The sequence below is a fragment of the Galeopterus variegatus genome, unplaced genomic scaffold, assembly GCF_000696425.1.
Source record: "Galeopterus variegatus unplaced genomic scaffold, G_variegatus-3.0.2 Scaffold160, whole genome shotgun sequence".
Taxonomy (NCBI): Eukaryota; Metazoa; Chordata; class Mammalia; order Dermoptera; family Cynocephalidae; genus Galeopterus; species Galeopterus variegatus.
This window is the reverse complement of record NW_007726271.1, coordinates 641,608-665,586: the sequence shown is the minus strand read 5'-3', so window position 1 is coordinate 665,586 and position 23,979 is coordinate 641,608. Positions and strand designations below refer to the sequence as shown.

The 23,979-nt window shown below is 38.3% G+C and overlaps 1 protein-coding gene across 1 annotated transcript in view; it reads right to left on the bottom strand.

Annotated features, from left to right (window-relative positions):
- The window catches only part of MOGAT1 (monoacylglycerol O-acyltransferase 1), a 31,515-nt gene that overhangs the window by 3,669 nt on the left and 3,867 nt on the right, over positions 1–23,979 (bottom strand). The window contains exons 2-5 of the mRNA XM_008593623.1: positions 12,354–12,532; positions 11,798–12,002; positions 7,592–7,766; positions 6,831–7,030 (exon numbers count right to left, since the gene is read on the bottom strand). Coding sequence (XP_008591845.1) covers positions 6,831–7,030; positions 7,592–7,766; positions 11,798–12,002; positions 12,354–12,532 — 759 coding nt within the window. The remainder of the gene's footprint in view (positions 1–6,830; positions 7,031–7,591; positions 7,767–11,797; positions 12,003–12,353; positions 12,533–23,979) is intronic.

Here is a 23,979-nt window from a genome sequence, read left to right as displayed (position 1 = left end):
CCATCAGACTATTAGCCATGGGAAACAACCACCTATTGCGAGTTCAGTTCCAACAGATCTACTTAAAAGCTAAATTACACCTAGACTGGAAATAAAGCTGCTATTTATCGAAGGCCATTAAATGGCCATTAAATCAGATGTATTAAATCAAATCTGGGCTCTGGCCAAAAGGTGCTGAGATGAGGACACTGTGGCATCCATGCCCCCTCATGCCTGCCACATGGCCACGGGACAGCCACTTCACCTTCTGCAGGAGGGCAGATGGAGAGTACAGCTGGTCAGGGCATCAGTTCTGAGGGCCCCTGTCTTGCTTCAAATCCCAGCCCTACTGCAACCTACCCTAAGAGCACTGTTTCATGGGGCCTCAGTTCACATCAAGGACCCAGTGTGTTATAAATTTTCATCACATTTCAGCTTTTACTATCATTAGAACTCAAGGTCCTCATCTGTGAGACCAGGATTTAAAACATCTCTGCCATGCCCAGCTCCAGCATTGTGAGGGTCAAAGAAAAAGATACACCTGGAGTTGTTCTGTACTGAGTTACTGCAACTTGGGATATTCAGAAAAGGGGAGCCCTGGAGCCCTAGAAGACCAGAATTCTCTCTCTCTACAAAAAGGAGATTCATTTTTACAACTAAGGAGAAAAAAAAAATATGTTTTCAACATAAGACTAAGTTAGTTGCAAACTGCTGCAAATCTCTCTTTTTACAGTACTACCAGCTGCATCAGGCTGCTCTCCTGCCCTGGAAAAATCAGCCAACGCCTACATGTGGCAGTCAGGAATCTCAGCTTTTGTTCATGTTTCACTGTTTTTTATAGCTGGTATGCTCATCTGTTCTATTTTCCAATTCCACCCCACAATTCAGAATTTGTTATGCATTTACTGCCCTACACAGCAGTTTTGTTCCAAATTCTGTGTTGCTGCGCTGCATTTACATAAAATGAAGAACATGCAGCTTCGTGAGCAAAGAGATCTTTCCCAGTTAAAAAAAAAAGTCTCTCTATTAGTCTCACAGAAGAACTACTCTTTCTCAAAATGTTAGAGAGCTGCACACTAGAAATAGCTGCAGGAAACTGTGTGCCCAGGTGAGGTTATGAACAGTGCAGATGAAACCTGAATTCCAATCCAACCTCTGGCTTACGGTGGAGGTTGAAAAGATGCCCCTGTCAGCGTGTGTGTGTGTGTGTATGTATGTGCATGTACACACATACTCAATGAACCTTCACTGAGCACTTAATATGTTGTACTGGGCACTGAAGGGTGGCAGAATATGCCACTTTGGCATAGATTATTTTCAGCTAAGGCACTTAAAAAAACAAACACAGGTGCAAGAAGGGTGCTCTGACCCTCCCCTTTTCTTCCTGAAAGCAGGAAATAAAACTCCTATGTGAAAGATGCCCTCCCTATACCAGGAGAAAAGGAACATTCTTATCACCAGAGACAGGCTGTCAAGGCTGAGAGAAACCTGTATAACTAGACCTTATATATTCCTTTAGACTCCTCACATATTTTAGTAACTTTTCCACAATTACCTTTCTTTGTTCAACCTAGCATATAAACACTTAGACCTACCCTCTTCTTGGGGGTCTTCATTTTTCTATGGGGCTCCTATGTACGTGTAAACATCTTTATGCTTTTCTCCTGTTTATCTGACTCATGTCAATTTAATTCTCAGGCCCCGCTGGAGACCTTAAATGGGTGAGGTTTTGTCTCCCTACAGCACTATGTGAGTCCCCTTAACATTTTTATCTCCTTTAATCCCCATCTTACAATGAAAAATTAAGTCCCCTTCCTTTTTGTTTCAGAAAATCACTTAGCCTGCTTTTTTCCCATCAGGATGTAATAACGACTTGAAACATAATGAACTACATTTGTCCTCATGTGGTTTCAAGCCAGTTTTATTTAAACAAAGTACAATCCTTTCCCTAGCTTTTTTATTAAAAAAAAAGAAAACCTACAGAAAAAAACTATATGATCAGCACTTGCCTACTAGACTCATTAGACTCACTAATTTCTAACATTTACATATACATGTATAGGCATATAATTATTGTTCTTATTTTTGTAGGCCCATTTGAAAGTAAGTTGTAGACATCAATAATTCAATCATGTGAATCATCTCTAAACATTTCAGTGTGTTACCTAAGAGCAAGAACAGTGTCCTGCATAACACCATTATCATACCCAAGAAACAACCTCTACACTACATTATTTTGTCCTTAATCCACATTCAAATTTTATCAATTGTCTCAGTAATATTGGATATAGTGGTTTCTCGCCAATCCATGACAGCTGTTGTATGTCTCTGAGCACCCTCTCCTTTTTGCATTTATTTCATGACATTGATGTCTGTAAAGAGCCCAGGCCAGTTGTTTCATACAATGTCCCACAATCTGGATTTGTTGCATTATTTCCTCATCATTTGATTCAGATTGACATTGTGGCAGGAATACTTACACAGGGAAATCGAAACACATCTGAAAGCTCTCAACAAGCTGGTAAGGAGGCCTTCTGCTCTGTGCACCAACTGCATTTGCCTAGCACCTGGAGTTTACATAGTGCTTTCCCATGTATCCTGACATTTAATCTCCAGAATGACCCTGAGCCGAAGACAGGACAATTATACTTCTCTCCTCTTTTATAGTTGTAAAAGCTGAGGCTCAGAGAAGATAAATGAAACATTCAGAGTCACTCAGTCAGACCTCAAACCCACAGCACAACTCTCTGTATATCCAGCTGGTGCATAATAAGTGCTTTCCTAGTGCCTGTATCAATCTGTATGTGGCTGAGTGTTCACCATAGGCTGTCATGGTAGGCCTACCGATGGAAAATAACAACTTCTTAATGACATTGTTTGTATCTTCTCAATGTTGCCATAAGAATGAAAATGAAATAAAAGCTTCTTTCACATCCATAATCAGAAGATAAACTCAGGAGTTAATAGAAACTCCACAAGAGCCTCATGGCTAGAAGAGGTAGGATTGGAGCCTTCTCTGTGCTACATGCAAACATAGCTGATAAGCCTGTCTGGGTATCCATAACTCAAATGATCTAACATTGGGAGGAAGGAAAGCTCTTCTTTATGGTAAAATGCCAATTAATAAATATAGAAGGAATGCCAGAGTTAGAAAATCATCAGTTTGTAACCATGACTATAATCATTGATTTAAGCAAGAATTACCAATGGTTATGAAAACCATTAAGTAAAAGTTAATGAGGGGCAGAATAATTACACATCCCTGATTATACTACTCCCAGGTTTCTTGTTAATAATAAAGACAAAAAGTGTTTTCTTTTTAGTACAGAAACCTGGCAAATACCTTGCCCAAATGATCAAAGTTAATATTACCAACAATGAAACAAACTGACATCATGTGCCTTTGACTTGATGCACTGAGAAGGACACAATACCATTCTGTGCAACTGTTGCCAAATATACAAAACCAGAATGTAATCAACATGAAACGCAACAACTCAAGTCCAGGAATGTTCTACAAAAAAATTGCCTCATACTCTTCAAAACTGCTCATGCACAAAGACAAAGAAAGGTTGAAAACTATTCCAGCCTAAAGGAGGTTAAAGAGATGTGAAAATTAAATGTAATGTATGATCCTACTCAGGGAAAAAATATCGTCTCCCCCAATGGCTCCCCTCTGCCCCCCAAACCACACAGCTAACAAGGAAATTATGGGGACAATTGGAGAAATTTGAATATAAACTGTACAGCATTTAACAGCTCTTTATCAATGTTAATTTTCCTGAATCATACTGACATAATGGAAGAAAATGGCTTGGTCCTTAAAAGATACACCTAAAAGTAATTAGGAGCAAACGGTCATGACATCTGCACTTACGCAAATAGTTCCATAACAGTAATAGAAGGTATATTTATTACATTGTGAGAGAAAGATAAAAACTGCAGCAAACTGTTAACAACTGGGTCCAGGAGAAAGGCACATAGACATTAATTTGACTATACATGAAACTTTTCTGAATGTTTGAAATTTTTCAAAATAAAATTTAAAAAACAAACTCAACACATACTAAGATACATGAAATTTCCTCTCTGAAAGAAGAAGTTTCCTTTGGATCTTCTTGTCCAAACATGCAACTTTGCATCATACCTCCTGTACTGCCTCTAACATTTGAACTTACTGATTAATCTTAAAATTTCTAATGTGTACTTGTTAGATTTCTAAAAACTTAAGAATTACAATCAGACAGGCATAATGAAAGACTAACTGAGCTCCTACTCTGTGGGTTCTGGGAATATGGGGAAAACAAACCAGATGAAATCCCTGCCCTCATGGGTCTCTGTAACACAGAAACAGAGCAATGTTCCTTCGAGGAACTGCGATTCTTTACACATTTTTCTGAAAGTCTAAACTTATTTCAATTGTGTCTTCTGGTTGTCATGATGGTAGTGACATTTAAAACAAATTTTCTCCATTACTATGTAATGAAATACTGTATATGTGAATATTTAATTGCATTTTGATAAAGTGATAACATCCATAAAATATGTATATTACATGCTATTTGTGAAATGTGTGAAGAAAATATATAGTAGCTTCTTTTATATTATGCCCATTGAAAATGCCTCTCAGCAAGGAGAAAAGGGGATTTTCATAGAGTGTGCAGAGAAACCTGATGGTTGAGCAAGATATGGTGTAAGAAAAATGCAGGGAGGGTGGCTGTGACCTCAATATGGCAATTTGGATTTAATGAGAATACATTTTTAAGGGGAATTAACTAATAGAACGTTAACAGACAAAATCGTTATAGTCTTAGTGAAAATCAGTAAAACTGAAATGAATGCTGTGGTTGAGGTCACTGGCGAAGAGTGATCTGAAAGATGTGTGGGGAAACTAGAGGATGGGGAACTAGGATTCTCTGGACACTTGTGAGTAAGACAATTATAGCTAAAGTGATGATTTAGGATGAGTCTGACTAATATTTATTGAGTTCTTATGATGTGAAGTAGAGATTATTTAAGTTAATAAACTCTTCATTAAGGAGATGCGGGAACAGAGGGGCCACAAAATAACTTGCTGCTCTGAGTTGCTGCCTGAATCCTGCCTGGGGATGGACAGGGAGAACTCGTGTCAGGGAGTCCTCAAAGAAACCACTCTGGATTATAAGTGCCTTGATTTAAAATAGAAATGAACACTGTTCAGAACACTATTTCAATATCAAATTGTGCTTTATTCTCTGTGGCATTTGATTGATGCATAGCTCTATTTTTGTTTATAGAATTGTAAATATTCTGTCCTCCACTTGTGTTATTTCAAGTAAGTAAAAATCTTTAAATACACGTAGTCTTGAGGGTCTGGTGCATACAAATTGGGCTGTTCTAAATCATCTGACTCCCACTCTCCTACCCTAAGATCAAGACAGCTGTGAGTCTTCGTGAAATGTTCACATTCTTAGCTTGATTTTTAAGGTTTCAGATAATAATGGGATACTGAGGATGCTGGACTAGTAATGGCAATGGTTTGGGAGGTACATAGAGTGATGGACGGAAGCAATTCTCCCTTATTCTGAATCTTTAACAGAAGCACAGGCAAGAGTGAAAACAAGTCCCGTAGTTCTCCAGTCCTGACAACTAACTCAGGCTCAGTAACTCCACTGACCCTTGGCCAACCAGCTCTTTGTCAGTAGAGGTTTGACCAGGCTATATCAAGTGGGAAGCCACTTTAAAGTGCTAACCCAACCAGGTGATAACTATAATCACTTAATTCAACAGAATGTATTTGCTTTCACCTTCCTTCATCTGAGCATATGGGCTATATTTAAATAAACTTTTAGCTCCTAAAATCATGCCTTACAATTTTCTTTATATCCCTTCCAAGACCAACAATAATACTTTGTACATAAGTCATCAAAAATGTTTAATTGAAGTTATGGCAAAGAAATGTAGTCAGCTTATCTTGAAAAATACAATTGCAAACTTAAACTTATCTCAGTATTCCTGTTATACTAACTAATCAACAGTCTGTTAACATTCCATTTGAGTTAAATACAGCCTTTAAAAATAACATCATGTGACTGCATGTGAAATCCAAAGCTCTCATAAACTGACAATAGTAAAATACTATTGTGGCAAAATAGACTTAGAAAAATATATGACTATAAGTGAGCTTCAGTTAATGGACTACCATAGTGAAAATATTACTATGTTTCACGTAAAGAATATAGTTTTGGCTAATTCTGCTATTAGCACCTGGCTCAGTACTTTCTCATTCTCGCCTCTAGTCCCCTTCCAACTGGAGGAGCTTGCTTTGCTCCTCCGTCCTTTAATCAACAGGGTCTTCACCTCTTCCCCCTATGTCAATTCTCCCAAACATGCAACTTTTAAAAATAAAATCAGTTTATATTAGAATACATATAAATATAGCTAGTTGCAAGAAAAATGCTTTTGCTGTAGAAAATGATGCCTGTGTAAACTGAACTTGATAAAGACATTGTACAGAAATTGTATCATTAATAGATTCTGATATAACATGTTCATCAAAGAATTTCTGTTACAGTCTGCTGGTATAGAGAAATAGATTCATCATAAAGTATTAGAAACTTTATTTCTAAAATTACATTCTACCTGTAGTTCAATAGCAATATTCTTGAAAGTAATCAATTCCCATTCAAATGGAAATTGTAGTCCTTTCATAAATGAAAGGTTTACTGTAAATGAAGTTCAAATAACACCTACAGGATTATTATTTGAGGAATTTCTTACTCAAAGCCACTTTTCTTCCATTAGCACCTCAGTCGATAACAATAAACACTGCTTAAAGTCAGATGATAACTGCACTCATTTTATATACATACCAACAGTGTGGATAGGTTTCCTATAGGGTATTAGGCCAAAATTGTACTGAAAAACTCCTCTGGCATGAAACAGTGGCAAAGCAAACCCCATGATCTTCTGCAGTTTCTCTTGAACAGCTCGAAGCCATGAACCTTCAGGATTGTTAATCTGTTTAAACAGTTCATTTTCACCAAAAGAAAACACTGGGACCAAGTAGGCACTGCAAATAACAAAGGGGAGGAATAACATTTCAAATGAAAAGTATTTAAATAACTTATTCTGTCCAGCTGACTTCTGCAACAGACTCCTAAAAATTCTTAAATATGCCCACTCCTGCCTCTATTGCTAACATCACGTTCCATACATTGAAACTGCCTTATACTTGAAATCCTTTGGGGGAAGTTCTTCAGCAGCCTACACATTGATGGAATCTTGTTCTACAGAAAATCAAGGTTCCAGGAAGCTTCTTTTTCACCCGCAGCTTTGGCCATTGTTTGTTCGTTCATTTGGCTGGAAATTTACTCTGTGTATATGAAATTTTGGATTTTGTTGTTTTAGTTATTGTTTTGCTTTTAAGGTTAAGTTTAACTGAGGGATGTCATGGCATTGAGCTACCGTAGCTGAAAGGTCACATTTCATTCTTCAAGAACGCCCATACCTGCTTGCATTGTAAGATCAATTTGGAGGCTTGCAGGGGTAGGAGAATTATTTGACTTCTTCATGTTCATTTAATAATGTCTTAACTTTCATGACTCAGTTGCTTAAACAAAAAGCCACTTACCCGTGGGTCAAAGCAATTTTAACAAATCCCTTCCGCTGGCGGATGAACAGAGTGAATTTTCCAGGATGAGCATCCAGAGATTCTTCTGCGCCCCCAAGGACAATGACTGAAATGTTTCCACCTCCCTCCTTGCTCAGCACATAGGACACACTTTTCTTGGAAACTGAAACTGGCCCTTAGTGAATAAAACAAAAAATATAATCAATTATCCTTTTTTAAAAATTAAAAACTTGATTATAATACTGTACGGAAACAATGAACATTTAACAAAATTTCCTACACTGCTCACCTTTGGAGCACTTTGCAGGTATGCAATTTTTTTGTAGCCAAATCTTTGGTAATGTATTCTATTAATAAGATCAACTATTTTGGCAGGTGATGGGTTAGGACTTTAAAATGTCACCCGATCATTATTAGGTCTACTGCTTATTTGGGTAGGTTGGGCACTGCCCAACTCTACTGGGCTCCATTCACATTGCATTCAAAGTAAAAGGTGCCCCCCCTGGAATTGTTCAGTGCATAACCTGCACACCTTGTGGTGGCCTTGATCAATACCTTAGCAGATCCTCGCTCAGAACCAAAAAGAATATCCTCCGAAAGGTTGCGGAGGACCTTCTGAACACATAATGGTCCATCTTCAGATATTCTATATGTATCATCATTTTCCAAACCTGGATTTATAATGTAAATAGTTTAAAAAATTCAGACATTTGACAAATAACCTAGATCACTTGTCAGATCTCTACAAACTTCCAAAATATGTAGTCTTAACTTTGGTAAACTGTCCAGTTAAGAAAGTTACATAATTGTTCAATCTACATATCAGGCTTTTCCATGTAAAAACAACCTTAAAGATTCCTTTTCAGATTTTAAATGTACTATGGACTTTTGGAGGAAAATATGGAAAAGAATAAAGATGAAAATACAAACCATTTGTGACCCACATTTCAGAGGTAATCACTTTTTAATGTCTTCTGTTTCCTTCCATTCTGAGTTTTAGCCATTTTTTTTAGTCAAAACAGAATGTATTAGACGGACTTTATAAAGACATAGCACACCTCATCTCTTGAAGGAAATGATATGCTAATTTTACTGTGGGTTCCTATTACTTGGGAATATGAAATTATGCCAGGATTCTGAATGGCCAACTACTCTCTTAAGAGAACACACAGAGGGGAGAGAACCTGAGCCTGCCCAGACGGGTTTGACCTTTCACTGAGTTCAAGGTGTGCCATTCTGCTCTGCATGACCTGAATGAGGAGTGAAGTCATCTCTTCCACTAGAAAGAGGGCCTCTTGGATTTCCAGACCATTAGCTCTCTCAAGTTGCTTCCGGCCACTTCTCAGTTCCTCCTCAGGCTCCCTGTCTTTAGGCCACCCTTAAATGCTGCTATTTCTTAGGGCTCCTTAAATATCTCGCTGTCTTCTAACCTCAACTACAGCATGGATTCAACTACCACTCATGTGTGCTGAGTTCTCCCAAATCTGTCTCCCGGAAGATCTTCTCTACAGCTTCGAGGCCCACATCTCCAAGGCCCAATGGACATCTCTACTTCAATAGTTTAAAGAAACCTCAAACCTTATGTCCCCAAACCCAATGCTTTAAATTCTCCCTCAAAGTAGTTCCTCTTCCAACATTGTCTATCAGGGTGAATAGGACCAACCATCATCCGACCCAAGTCAGAAACATAGCTTCTCTAATATGTATTCCCCTCTCTAAGACACCGCATTGACTAGTCACTCATACATTCATTCAAAAGCACTTACTGAGTACCGGCTACAAGGCAGGCAGTGTGCTAGGTGCTGATAATAATGACAAAATACAGTTGCTGTCTTTATGAGGCTAAATCAATCACTAAGTCTTATTGACTCTATCAAAGATTTTTCATACGGGTCTCCTCTTTTGTATTTCCACTGTCACAGTCACTGTGCTAGTTTAGCCCTTATCACCTCTCCCTTGGTCACTGCAACAGGCTCTTTCCATCCTCACAGTCAATGATCTAATATGCAAAATGATCTAAAATGAAAAATCCAATCAAATCCCTTTTTTGCTCAAAATCCCTCCTAAGTTCCCCATGACCTACCTACAAGATAAAATCTAAAATCTAAAATCTGTGTTGTGTATAAGGCTGTTGTGATCTGATCCTTGCTACCTGCCCAGCCTTAATGGGTAGACAGAAAGGAACGCGAGCCTTAAAACACAGAGTCTGCTCTGGTTGACACCTGGAGAATACACCAAAATGGGCCATGAAGAATGGGTTGGAGATGGAATATAAAAGGACTTGTAGCTATAAAAACCTCTTGGGTAAAAGAAAAACAGGCACCTGTCAGCAAAACAGGCACCTGAAACCCTAGTAGTTCCTTACTATATGAGGTCTGGCACACATATCTGTCAGTCTTTCACATCCAGAGGGACAGGCACCAAGGCAGGTGCATAATGGAGGGGCAGCCTTGGATTAGGGACTGTCCTAAGAATCTGGTTCTGAGAGTTATTGAGAACTCTCTAGTGTTAGAGACAAGGACAGCCTAAACCTCCACTGGCTATAAGTTTTGTTATTCTTGTTTAGATTTTAGGACATCGAAGTTTATAAAAAAGGAAGATTTCATGATGTCATAAGCCAGGGATGGCAGATAGATTTAATCTCAAATGGCAGCTCTGATCAATGGTAATGGCTGTGGGGGCACTCTATGGAGAAGGACTCTAAGACTGAGTATTTGTGTCTGACATGGCTACGGAGAGGGGCCTACCCACATCTCTTGTGCCATGAATTTACCACATCTGTTCTTAACTACACTATGCAAACTCACCTGTGGCTACACTTTGAACCGGCAAACAGTGTACTGTAAATATATTTCTATGCTCTTTTGAAATTTTAAAAATTTCCCTTTAATTTATGTCCTTTTGGAAAACTCTAACCCAATGTCCAGAGAACAAGGAAGAGAAGGGATTTTTTTCCCTCTTTGGTAATTTGGGGGGTTGACACCAGATCTTGTTGGTGGTTTGGAGGTTTAGTGCGCCCTCTGGTGGGCCCTCCAGCCCAGGCGGGACTGAATTATGTTTATAGGACCATAAAAAGAAACAAAACCTGAAAACCCAGCCAAGCATCCAGATCCTTCGGTGTTTAGTGATTTCCTACCAGGTATATAATGACAGTAGAGACCTGGGAAATTAATAAGAAGTAATGAAAACTGGGAGATCAGGGAAAATTCTATCCCTGAATATGCCACTTGTTGATCCTGACATAATTTTTCTTTTTTTCTTTTTTTTTTTTTTTTATATATTTTTGGCTTTATTTTTACAAACGTTATAATTTAATACATATTACTTAGCAATCAACCACTGGGATGGGGAGGAGGGAAAAAATGCAATCTGACATCATAATTTTTCAAAGAGACTATCCACTTTTCTTTATATCCAAGAAATACAAAGACAATAATAATTAACCTAATTAATCTATACAATTATAATAAATACAAAGCATTTTGTAAGTTAGTATAGTTAATGGTTAGTCAATAAATTGGTCAAGTTGGAAAACCAAACAAATTGAGCTTCTTAAGTTGCAATAAGAGCTATTAACACAAGCTTTGCCTCCTGAACACATTTATATTGTGACTTTATGGAATTTCAGATTATTTTTATTCTCAGAATTGATAGAATTATGGTTTCACTAATCAAAGAGTTTTCCACTGGTTCAGAGTAGCAGAGTAGGATGGACATTTATTTCTGAACTAAGTTACATTTACTCTTGGAAGAAAAAGACAGCTAGTTGACTATGTTTAGTGATAGCACTGCCATTTCTTCAAAACACAATGGGAGACATTTTTAATTTTGAGTATGCATAAAAGCATATTTATGATTTATCATTTATTTGATCTATAATTATGTCTTCCACATTTGGGTATACAAAATGCATCCATTAATGTATTCTTTTACTGGGTTACTATTTATTGAATATTCCTCTGTTTCAGGCACCATGATAGATACTTGGGATAGGACAGAAAAAAAGACACAGTCTATGTCTTCCTAGCATTTACAGTCTAGTGGGAGAGGCAAAAATCATGCAGACAGCTTATGAAGTGCCAAATAGGGATAAGGACATAGGGTTTTACTCTAAGAGACTGTAAACCCAAATAGGGTAAGGAGAGAACGTTCTGTGCGCCCTCCTACCCCAGAGCAAGGTAAAAATAGTGATCTGCCCTCACTTACCACTACTCATCAGATATTCTCGGAAGAGAGGACACCGGAACCAAAATGGGAGTACGTGGAGATATGCAGTAAATCCGGGAAACAGCTCCTTGAAGTCAGAATGATCGGTACAAAAATTTCCAAAGGCTCCAGCCACGAGTACACCATGAGGATGAAACCCAAATATATAGTTGTGACTTGCATCCAAATCCTGAGTTTTGATGATCTACAACACATTCATATTGAGATTTAAAAAAAAAAAATCCCTTATTAGTTTGTAGTGAGAAACAAAGGACTCCTAGTTAATTCTTATGTTAAGAGGAGATAAACAACAAGACTTGTCTTAGTTCCCTGTTTTGGAGCTGTTTCCAAATTTCTAAACTACCTTCTGAGCCCAGGTCCCTTCCCACACAGCCTTCCAGATTCTGTCAGTTCCGCTTAGGGTTCACTTAGTAACTTGGCTAAATTGCACAGTTTCTTTCTTTGAAAAGGAAAAAGCTTGAGATATGTGTCATGAAAACAAATTTCCACTCTTCTCCCAACTCAAAATAATATTTTATAAAGCAATTCTACTCACATGGATTGGAAAATAGTCCTTAAAGTACCTCCAAACAGTCCAATTTCTGACCCAGTTGGATCTCCTGCCTCCTTGCTCTGGGGTACTCCAGTCAAAGTAAAGCCATGTCAAATAGGGGATGTAAAGGAACCAGTAGTTGTGCAAGATCAGTATCACAATGATTCCAGTGCACACCTGCGCTGTAAGAAAGGGAAAAGCCTCATGGAATCAGGGTCTGTTAGTATCAGCTCACTGCACTGTACAATCATTGGCCCATGTGAGGGGTATGTAATACATACAAGGTATATTAAACTGATCCTTGGTTCGGGTGAGGTATATTAAACTGATCCTTGTAAAATAACAAGACAGTAATGATATAGGGTTATTTAACCTTTGTTGAATGTTCCATATAACCACAATACCAATAAAGTAGCAATAGTACTCTTAACATCTTTTCTATGGAAGAGAAAACTAAGACTTAGAGAGAAGTTAAGGGAGTTGCCCAAGTCATATCGCACATAAGTGGTTGATCTGTCTGAATTTAAAGTCTGCCCCCCTAGCCATGGCCCTACATCACCTCCCTGACATGATATATGCAGGAATCATCACTGACAAAAGGGACGTGGAGGATTTCCTACTACAGGAAATCCTATCTTCCTACCTTGACTGAACAACCATTATTCACGTGCCAATGAAGAGAGCACAGTCCAGCCCCAAACCTCATTTTCAGGAACTCTATTGTCAGAGACAGAAATATCATAGGAGGGACTCTTTAGATCTTACCACACAGCACTTCTTGCAACATTTAATGAGAGAGCAATCCTAATTGTTCAAGCACCTAATAACATGGCTTCAAAACGCATGGGGCAAAAACTGACAAAACTTGACCTGGGTAGTAGAGATAAAATGTTCATCTTTGAGTAACACATTAAGCTAAGTTACACCTTTTTTAATGTCTGTGTTATGTATTGCAGTAAAAAATATTTACAGAAGCGAAATATATCAATAAGAAAAACAGAACATACATAAAGACATAAAGCCTGGCACACAGTCAGTGTTCACTAAATGCCAGCTATTACTCTTATGTAAGGAGAGCCATTGCTGCTTTCTCCTACAATGCACGGCAGTCTCCAATCTAGGGCTCACTTCAGTCCCCAAACTCCTACCTACTCCCTATGAACTTTGTTAAAAAGAGCTCTGTTCTCAAATAATCCATCAATGTATCCAAATAATAGTGCCTTGATCTGTTATTGAGATATATACATATGTATCTGAGATATATATACACACACACATACATATTTTGCCAAAAACAGAACATTTATATTTCTTGACACATGTAAATCCATATATTTTCCAGTATGAATTTAATCAAAATATATCATTGAACCTAGGCAGGGGACTGACTTGCTGCTCTCTCCAAGGATGGTTCAAGGTTAACAGAGTAGGTGAAAGGTTAAGGAGGCATGTGTCCCCCATGCCTCTGTGGGTATCCTGTTGCATTATGGAACTGCCAGGAAGTTCCCATGAGGCCAAAAACAAGGCCAAGAGAGTGCCCTGTGCCCTCATTCCTACCAGGATCATACGATTTTGCTTCACCTGTTCCCTCTGTTCAGATCTGAGTGCTGACAATTTACCACCGCTGGTTACTTTTCTGTTTATTTTAGTAAGATGTGCAAAAATTTTACAAGAACCGTACATAGGTCTCATTGCTCTGCACTCAAAGCTAGATCAGGCGAGCTAAGGGAAAGTAGGGAAGGGGAAGAGCAGTGACTGAGTGGGGGCCATCCCCCTTTACTTTATATAGGCAATCTCATTTTACAGCCCTCAAGGTACACATTGCTGTCCCCATTTCACAGTTGTGGAAACTGAGGCTCAGGGAGTTTATGTGTCCAAATGATTTGAATCTGGATCTGCCTAAACCCTAAACCCATGCACTTTTCTCACAAAAATCATACTACCCACCAGTACACTGGTAACAGTACACTATTATTACAGTGTTACTGTAATAACAGTGCGCACTTAAATGTTGCATTAGTCTGTTTCCATTGCTTATAACGAAATACTTGGAACTGGGTAATTTATAAAGAAAATGAAATTTATTGCTTACAGTTTCTGAGGATGGGAAGTCCAAAGGCCATCTGGTGGTGGCGACAGTGACCCAGGGGTCTCACATTGCAAGATGGTGGAAGCAGAGAGAGCAAGAGAGAGAGAGAGACAGACTCTCCTCTTCTTTTGAAGCCCTCAGTACCATGCCCCCTGACCACCATTTTTAGCCCGTTCACTACTGCACAGTCCTACAATCCAATCACCTCTTTAAGGCTCCACCTTTCAATTACCATAAAAGTTTTTCCCACCCTCTCAACAGTCTCAGTGGGAGCTAAGTTTCTAATACATGAAACTTGGGGGACACAATTCAAGTTTCAATGAGTTTGGGAGGACATAATTCAATCCACTACAAATGTATTTATTACAAGTGCATGAGCAGGTTCTGAAGCATAAAGAATCAGGCACATGGAAGGTTCTGTTTTCCTTACTACAAAGACGGAGAAAGTGTAGACCAAAAGCAAATTGACTTAATTTCAAATACAGAGTTAGCCAAGAGTAGATCCAGAAATAAAGTCTCCCAACATCCAATCCAATGTGGTGCTAACCCAGCCACACATACTTTAATTGAATACACATCACATATCTCTTTAATGTTCATTGCATGTTTTGCATGTATAATAGTTAAGACATGGATCTGGAACTAGACTGCTTATGTGGGAATTTGCCATTGACTAGCTGCCTGACCTGGGGCAAGTTCTTTTACCTCTTCAGCCTCAATTTCTACACCTGTGAAGTAGGCTAATAACAGCATCTGTATCCAAAGGGTGCTGAGGGCATAAATGACATAGGGATACACAGTGCCTGGCACAGAGCTAGTGCTCAACAAATGCGAGCCATTGTTATAATTATTTTGTTTGCTATTATACATTTGGAGAATCCAAAAAGTAGAAGTAGGCAGAATATCAGCCATATTCCTGTCACTCAAAAAAAACTTCTGTTAAATTTTTCCTTTTGACTTTTTTTCCCTATGAACAGGTTATACTTCTTTAACATGGCAGATGACACATTTTCTTTAATTCTATATTTTATCACTTATGATTATCTCTCATGAGCTGTTTGGTATTATAAATCTGGTATTATAACCTCTTCATAATGTTATTTTTAATGACTAACTAACACTCTATTGTTTGTCAGTGCTAAATTAACCATTTAGGCATCTAACAATTTTTCTCTATGAGTGTAATCTTGCATAAAGTTTACCCACATTTTGATTTTACTTCCATAGGACAATAAGTAAAATACTGATTACTAAGTAGAAATATCTTTGTCACTTGATAACACTTGGGTACCTTGCTATCCACAGAAGTTGTTCTAATTTAAATTCCCACTCTACAGACTTCATATATCCTTTTATATTTCATAGTATAAACAGTATCAAAGTAGTTTTTTATCCCTCGATTCTAAACTGGATTGAAAGAAGAAAACACTATAAAAATGAAGTGACTAGGTAAGCTTTATATTTTATTTTTATCTCATTAAGCAATCCAAGGTAATGTGATTCTTCTAGGTTGGATGCCAAAGGGAAGAAGAACATGCAAAAGTCTGCTCCAATACCTTGTGCAGCTCTCAAAACCGATATTGAGAACCTGTGGCAGAGGTTCTCAATAACAACAAAAGCTGGAGACCATTAGGGAAATCTGAATATGAGCCATATATTAAATAAGACTATTGTATCAGTGAAAAATGTCTCGGCTATGAAAATAGGATTTGATTACGTAGAAAATCCTCATTTTCAGAAGACACATGCTGCAGTATTTAGGGATGAAGTGTCATGATGTTTACAACTCAATTTCTTACTTTCAAGTGGTTCAACAGCAACAATAATAAATGTGTACATTTGTGTGGAGAGAGAGAGGCAGAGACAAAGCAAATGTGGCAAAATGCTAAAAAGCTGTTGATCTAGATAAAAAACAATGTGTTTTACTTTCATTATTTTTATTCTTATTTTAATGTGCTAAGAGCACTTAACATGCAATCACCTCCCTTGACAAAGTTTAAGTGTACAGTACAGTATTGTTAGTTGTAGGGACCATGTCTGTGATATAATAAGAAATATATATTTGGTCTCTGCCCCTGGTTCCCAGCACAGAGCTCCTGAAATGATTGTAGTTTCCCAAGCAGTAGTGGTGGTAGGTGCATATTTAGTTCTAATATTTGGTCTTTAACTCTGATTTCTGACACAGAGCTCCTAATCCTTTGGGATTTTCTGGGTGATAGGAGCATCTTTTGTTCTAATGAGGTGATTCTTGGTGGCTCCTGGATGGTGGAGTCGTCAAAAAGGCCAAGCCACGATTACAAGCTTGGAACCTTCAGTCCCACCCCCCAACCTCCAGGGAGGGGACAGGGGTTGGAAATTAAGTTAACAATTGATCATGCCTATGTGATGAAGTCTCCATAAAAATCCAAATTCTGGGTTGGTGAACACATCCTCATTCCGAGAGGCTGGTGCATCCCAACTCCACAGGAACAGAAGCTCCTACGTACCTGTTCATCTGGCTGTTCATCTGTATCCTTTATCATATCCTTTATAGTAAACTGGTAAAAGAGTTTCCCTGAGTTCTGTGAGCCATCATAGCAAATGACTGAGCCTGAGGAGGAGGCTGTAGAAACCCCTGATTTGTAGCCAGTCAGTCTGAAGCTGAGGCAACCCTTTGGACTGAGCCCTTACCTTGTAGCATCGAATGCTAACTCCAGGTAGGGAGTGTCAGAATTGGATTGTAGGATACCCAATTGGTGTCCAGAAAGTTGGAGAAAGGATTGTTGTGAGGAAAAACCCTATACAACTGGTCACAGAAGCGTTGAGTGTAAGTATAAAGGAAAACACTGTTTTTCCTGTCTCACAATGTATATAGCACATCTCTAGAACTTGCTCATCTTGAAACTTAATACTCCTTGATTAGCAACCCCCATGTCTCCCTGCCCCCATTCCCTGGCAACTACCATTTCACTCTCTGCTTGTGAATTTGACTATTTTATATACCTCATATAAGTGAAATCATGCAGTATTTGGTCTTCTGTGACTGGCTTATATCATTTAGCCTAATGTCCATAAAGTTCATCCATGTTGTTGCATATTGCAGAATTTTATACTTTTTTAAAGCTGAATAATATTCCATTGTATATAAATGATATTTTCTTTATCTATTCATCCATCAATGAACCTTTATGTTGTTTCCACTTCTAGGCTATTGTGAACAGGGCTGCGATGAATGTGATAGTGCTAATATCTCTTTGAGATCCTAACTTCTATTCTTTTGTGTATTTATTAAACTATATTTTCAGTACACCTATAGGCTTGAAATTTCCCAAAATTAAAAGATGGCGGAAAATGTATGAATCGCACATATAATTGATAATAATACATAGCAAGTTAAACACTGCTGCCTAGCCAGGAATAAGTTGGAAGCTCATAGAGAGACCTGCATTTGCAAGAACATCTCATACACGTAGAGGAAATGACTGATGACTGATGCACTGCCCTACTTTCAGCTTCAAAGCTGCCTTTGGGTAATAATACTAGCTTTATAAAAGAGAAGTGTTCTGGCGAAATCAGGGACATAAGTGTCATTTTTCTGTGAACTGAAGACTTTTGGTAAGGAGTGGTAGGCCAGGTTTATGGCTTTTGGAGGGACCTTTGGTGCTTACCTGGACAATTCCCATCTCTGCAGCTCTTTAAGATTTTCCCTTGGTGTCTCCACCTTTTCTGACTCCGATGCACTCACCTGGATATTTCCAATAAGTAAAACTGTGCTGAACAGGAAACCACAAATGAAAATGCACTGTACAGTGTCTGACACTTGGTAAATGCTCCATCAATGTCAGCAGAATTTAAAAAGTAAATGAATCCTAATAATGCACTTAGTGTGTAGGTACTTCTTTGGCCAAAGACCTGATGTACATAAACTGATAAATTCCTTTAAGTTCTAGGTTTTTGTTTCCCTATTTTATCAGTTTTTCAAAATTTAAGACATTTGGCAGAAAATCAGTAAGAATACAGTTGAACTCATTAATGCCATCAATCAACTGGATATAATTGACATCTAGAGACTACTTCCTCCAGCAGCAGCAGAACACACTTTCTTCTCAAGCACACGTGGAACATTCACCAAGGTAGACCACATTCTGGGACATAAAACACACCTTCACAAATTTAACAATAAAAACCATACAATTTCTGCTCTCAGACTACAAGGAAATTAAACTAGAAATCAATAACAGAAACATAACTGGAAAATCCCAGAATATGTGGAGATTAAACAATACACTTCTAAATCACATATGGATCAAAGAAGAAATCTTGAGAGAAATTAAAAATATTTTAAGCTAAGTGAAAATGAAAATGCAATTTATCAAAATTTGTAGGACGAAGTGAAAGCAGTGCTTAGAGGAAATTATAGCACTGAATGCATATATTAGGAAAAATAACCTAAAATCAGCAATCTAAGCTTCCATCTTAGGAAACCATAAAAAAGTAAACTAAATCCACAGTAAGGAGAAGAAAGAGAAAATAAAAATTATAGCAGAAATCTATTAAATTGAGAACAGAAAATCAATAGAAAAAAAAATCAATAAAACCAAAAGCTCATTCTTTTGAAAAGGTCAATAAAACCAATAAGCTTTTAGCCAGGCTAAGAAAAAAATAGGGATGACACAAACTACTTATACCAGAAATGAAAGAGTGGACATCACTACAGATCCCATGGACATTAAAAAAATAAAAAGGAATACCATAAACAACTCTAAATTTGATAACTTAGATAAAATGGATCAATTTGTTGAAAGACACAATCTGTCAAAACTTGCACAAGAAGAAATAGACAATCTGAAAGGCCTATTTTCTAGTAAAAAAGTTGCATCAATAATTAGTAACATTTCAAAACAGAAAGCACTAGGCCCACATGGGTTCATTGATGAATAATACCAAATATTTTAAAAAGAAACAATAACAATTCTCTACAATCTTTTTCAAAAGAGAGAAGCAGAGGAAACACTTCTTAACTCTAATGAGGCCAGCATCACCGTAATACCAAAACCAAACAAAGGTGATATAAGTGAAAAAGACTACAGACTCTATCCCTCATGAACATAGATGTAAATTCTTCAACAAAAATATTAGCAAATTGAATCTAACAATGCATCAAAAGTTACACAACATGACCAAGTGGCATTTATCCCCGGTGTGCAAGGCTGGTTCAGCATCTGAAAATCAACATAATCCACCACAACAACAGGTTAAAGAAAAAAATCAGACTTTCAGTCAAGATGGTGGAATAGATGGTTGCCAGCATCACACTCTCCCACAAATCAACCCATTTACAACTATAAAAAAACAACAACAGCCAAGCTGGGGCCCTAGAGCTCAGGGGAAGAGGAGGAAAGACCTATGGAGTGCATGAAGGCGGCAGACGCCACGATGAGAGGAAAAAACTACTTCCACCATTTTGAATCCCAACTGCTTCCAGGCTGGAGCTGCTGAGCACATGGAGCAGGAGCTGGCAAAAGCCACTTCTGTGCCCTTCAGATGAAGTTCCTTGGAGGCAGCAGGGGAGAAAAGGACCTGATTGGCCCCCAGATCAGCAAGACTACTAATAGAGTTCCCATGGACCCACATAGGAGCAAGGAGCTACAACAACTGAAAAAAAGGAGCCACTCAAGAGGCCAGTGAGTCATCACAAGGAACCAGAGCACAGCCTGTCCCACGAGAAGTGTTTGCAGCATGGGCAGTGGGGGAGATGGGCCCACCAGGGGAACACTGGGGCACAGCAAGGACAGCTGATCTGCCCCCCAATCAGCCCAGGACCTCTCAGAGGAAATCGGTCAGGAATATAGAATTGCATAGAGTACAATTTGATGAAAAGACTCAGGCCCAAACTGGAGTTTCTACACAACCCAGGTGCACTGGAGCTCACTAGACCCAGAAGTACCTATAAAATCAACAATTAAAACCTGAGCTGCACAAAAACCTTCCATAGGGAATCAGCAGCAAAGTAGCAATTTAGCTCAACCACAGAGCTCAAGTCCTGCTTACCACAAGAAGTTCTCCCTTTTTAGAAGTAAGCAAAGGACAACAAATTAGTTCCAACACAGAGTTTAAGTGGTGGGAACAGCAAATAATCCAACACAGAACTGGAAAAAAAAAAAACCCAAAGTATCCACAACCAAAGACAGTTTGTTATTAACTAGTAAAGGTTTCATTTCACCAAAGAACACCTATAACACCTAGAAGGACCGGAAGTCTCCTGGGCTACCAAGCCAGAAAGGCAGGAGGGCCAGGGGTCTCAGCCACGCCCCTGACACTCACAACCAGCTCAGTGATGACCATTAAGCTGCCACAGGAAGTGCCCTGGGCTATCCCAAGGCAGGGCGTTTGGTATTATAGCCCTGGGCTATCCCAAGGCAGGGCGTGAGGCCACAACACCCACAACCGGCCCAGTGACAACCACTGAGCTGCAGCAAGAAGGGCCCTGGGTTCCTGAGCTGGGGTGGTAGGGGGTGAGGGCTTCTGCCACACTCCCTGACATCTGCACCCAGCCTGTCAAGGACCAAGCCACTGCTGGAAGCCCCCTGGTCTCCCCTGTGCGAATGTGGGGGGGTGCCACAGGCCACAATCCCACCCCTCCTCCTTCTTCCTTCTTCCATCCCAATTCCTACCCTTTTCTCCTCTCCTCCTCCCTCCCAACTGCTCCACAACAACATCAGAATGTAAAAAAATAATACTAATAAAGGATAATTTGGTAAAAAAAAAAAAAGATAAAAATCACATGATCATATCAAAAGATGCAGAAAAGCATTTAATAAAATCTAACACCCATTCATGATAAAAACTCTCAGTAAACTAGGAATAGAGGGGAACTTCCTCAATTTGATAAAAAATATCTACAAAAAACTGACAGTTAACATCATACTTAATGACAAGAAACTAGAAGCTTTCCTCTAAATCAGGAGCAAGGCAAGGATGTCCCCTATCACCAGTCCTTTTTAACACGTACTGGAAGTCCTAGATAATGCAATAAGACAAGAAAATAAAATTAAAATGTATATTGATTGGGAAAGAAGAAATAACACTGTGTTTGTTCATAGATGGCATGATTGTCTATGTAGAAAATCTGACAGAATAAACAAAATACTCCTGGAACTAAGTGATTATGTCAAAGTTTCAGGATACAAGGTTGATATACAAAAATCAATTTTTTTCCTGTGTACCAGCAATGAACAAATGGAATTTGAAATTAAAAACACAATACCATTTACATTAACACCCCCCTCAAACTGAAATACTTAGATATAAATCTAACAAAATAAGTATAAGATCTATATGAGGGAAATTACAAAACTGTTGAAAGAAATCAAAGAAGAACTAAATAAATGAAGAGATATTCAATGTTCATAAATAGGGAGACTCAATACTGTCAAGATGTCATTTCTTCCCAACCTAATCTATAGACTTAATGCAATCCCAATCCCAATCCCAGCAAGTTATTTTGTGAGTATCAATAAGCTGATCCTAAAGTTTGTATAGTGAGGGAATAGACCAATAATAGCCAACACGATATTGATTGAAGGAGAAGAACAGGATGGAGGACTGACTTCAAGTCGTACTGTAAAGCTATAGTAATCAAGATGGTGTGGTATTGATGAATAAATAGACAAACAGATGGTTGAAACAAAATAGAGAGCCCAGAAATAGACTCACATAAATATAGTCAAATGGTTTTTCAAAAGGGAGCAAAGGTAATACAATGAAGAAAAGACAGTCTTTTCAACAAAAGGTGCTGCGACAACTGAACATCCACATGCAAAAAAAAAAAAAATGAATCTACATTTAATTTAAAATGGTACAGATCTAAATGTAAAATGCAAAACTGTAAAACTCCTAGAAGATAATATGGGAGAAAATCTAGAGGACCTTGAGTTTGACAATGATTTTTTAGATATAACACCAAAAGCAAGATCCATAAAAGAAAGAATTGATAAGCCAGACTTCATTAAAATTAACAATGTTTGCTCTGCAAAAGACGCTGTCAAGATAATGAAAAGACAAGCCACAGACATGTGGAGAAAATACTTGCAAAAGACATATCCAATATAGCACAGTTATCCAAAACATATAAAGAACTCTTAAAACTCAATAATAAGAAAACAAACAACCCAATTAAAAAATACTCCAAAGACCTGAAAAGACACCACACCAAAGAAGATATACAGGTGGCAAACAAGCATATGAAAAGATGTTTCATATCATAATATCATCAGGGAAATGCAAAATAAAACAGTGAAACACCTACTCACCTATTAGTTACTCCCCACCTATTAGAACGGCAAAAATCCAGAACACTGATGGACACTGCCAAACGCTGGCAAGGATGTGGAGCAACAAGAACTCATACATTGCTGGCGGGAATGCAAAATGGTACAGCTACTTTGAAAAACAGTTTGTCGGTTTCTTACAAAACTAAACTTACTTTTACCATATAATCCAGCAATTGCACTCCTTGGTATTTAACCAAGGGCGGTAAAAATTTATGTCCATACAAAAACCTGCACATGAATATTTATAGCAGTTTTATTCATAATTGCCCAAACTTGGAAGTAACCAAGAAGTCCTTCAGTAGGTGAATGGATAAACAAACTGTGGTACATCCAGACAATGGGATTTTATTCAGCCCTAAAAAGAAATGAGCTATCAAGCCAAGAAAACATGTGGAAAAAACTTAAATGCATATTACTAAGTGAAAGAAGCCAATCTGAAAATGCTACATACTGTATGATTCCAAGTATAAGACATTCTAGAAAAGGCAAAACTATGGAGATCATAAAAAGATCAGTGATTGCCAGAGGTTGAGGGGAGGGAGAGACAAATAGGTAAAACACAGAGGATTTTCAGGGCAGTGAATATACTCTATGATACTATAATGATGGACATATGTCCTCATACATCTGTTGAAACCCATAGAATGTGCAACACCGAGAGTGAACCCTAATGTACACTATGGACTTTGGGTGATAACGATGTGTCCATGTAGATTCAATAATTGTAACAAATATACCCCTCTGACAGGGGATGTTGATAACGGGAGGGTTGTGGATTTGTGGGGGTAGGGGTATAGGGGTTATACCTGTACCTTCCTTTTAATTTTGTGTGAACCTAAAACTGCTCTAAAAATAGTCTTAAAAGAATTTAAGACTGTAGTGTGCATAATATGGAAAAATAATTGGTTAGTGAAACATAAATAATTTAATACACAGAAAGCCTTTAGAACAATTAAGGCTTATAGGAAATGTTCAATAAATGTTAGTTATTAGTTGTTAGTCATTAGTTGGTAGCCATTGACTACTTGAGACATTTAAAAACACCAGTTTTAAATGGCTCAGCTCATACGGCCACCTGTGGCTCACTTGGGAGAGTGCGGTGCTGCTAATCCCAAGGCCACAGGTTCAGATCCCTATATATGGATGGCCGGTTAGCTCACTTGGGAGAGTGCGGTGCTGCTAATCCCAAGGCCACAGGTTCAGATCCCTATATATGGATGGCCGGTTA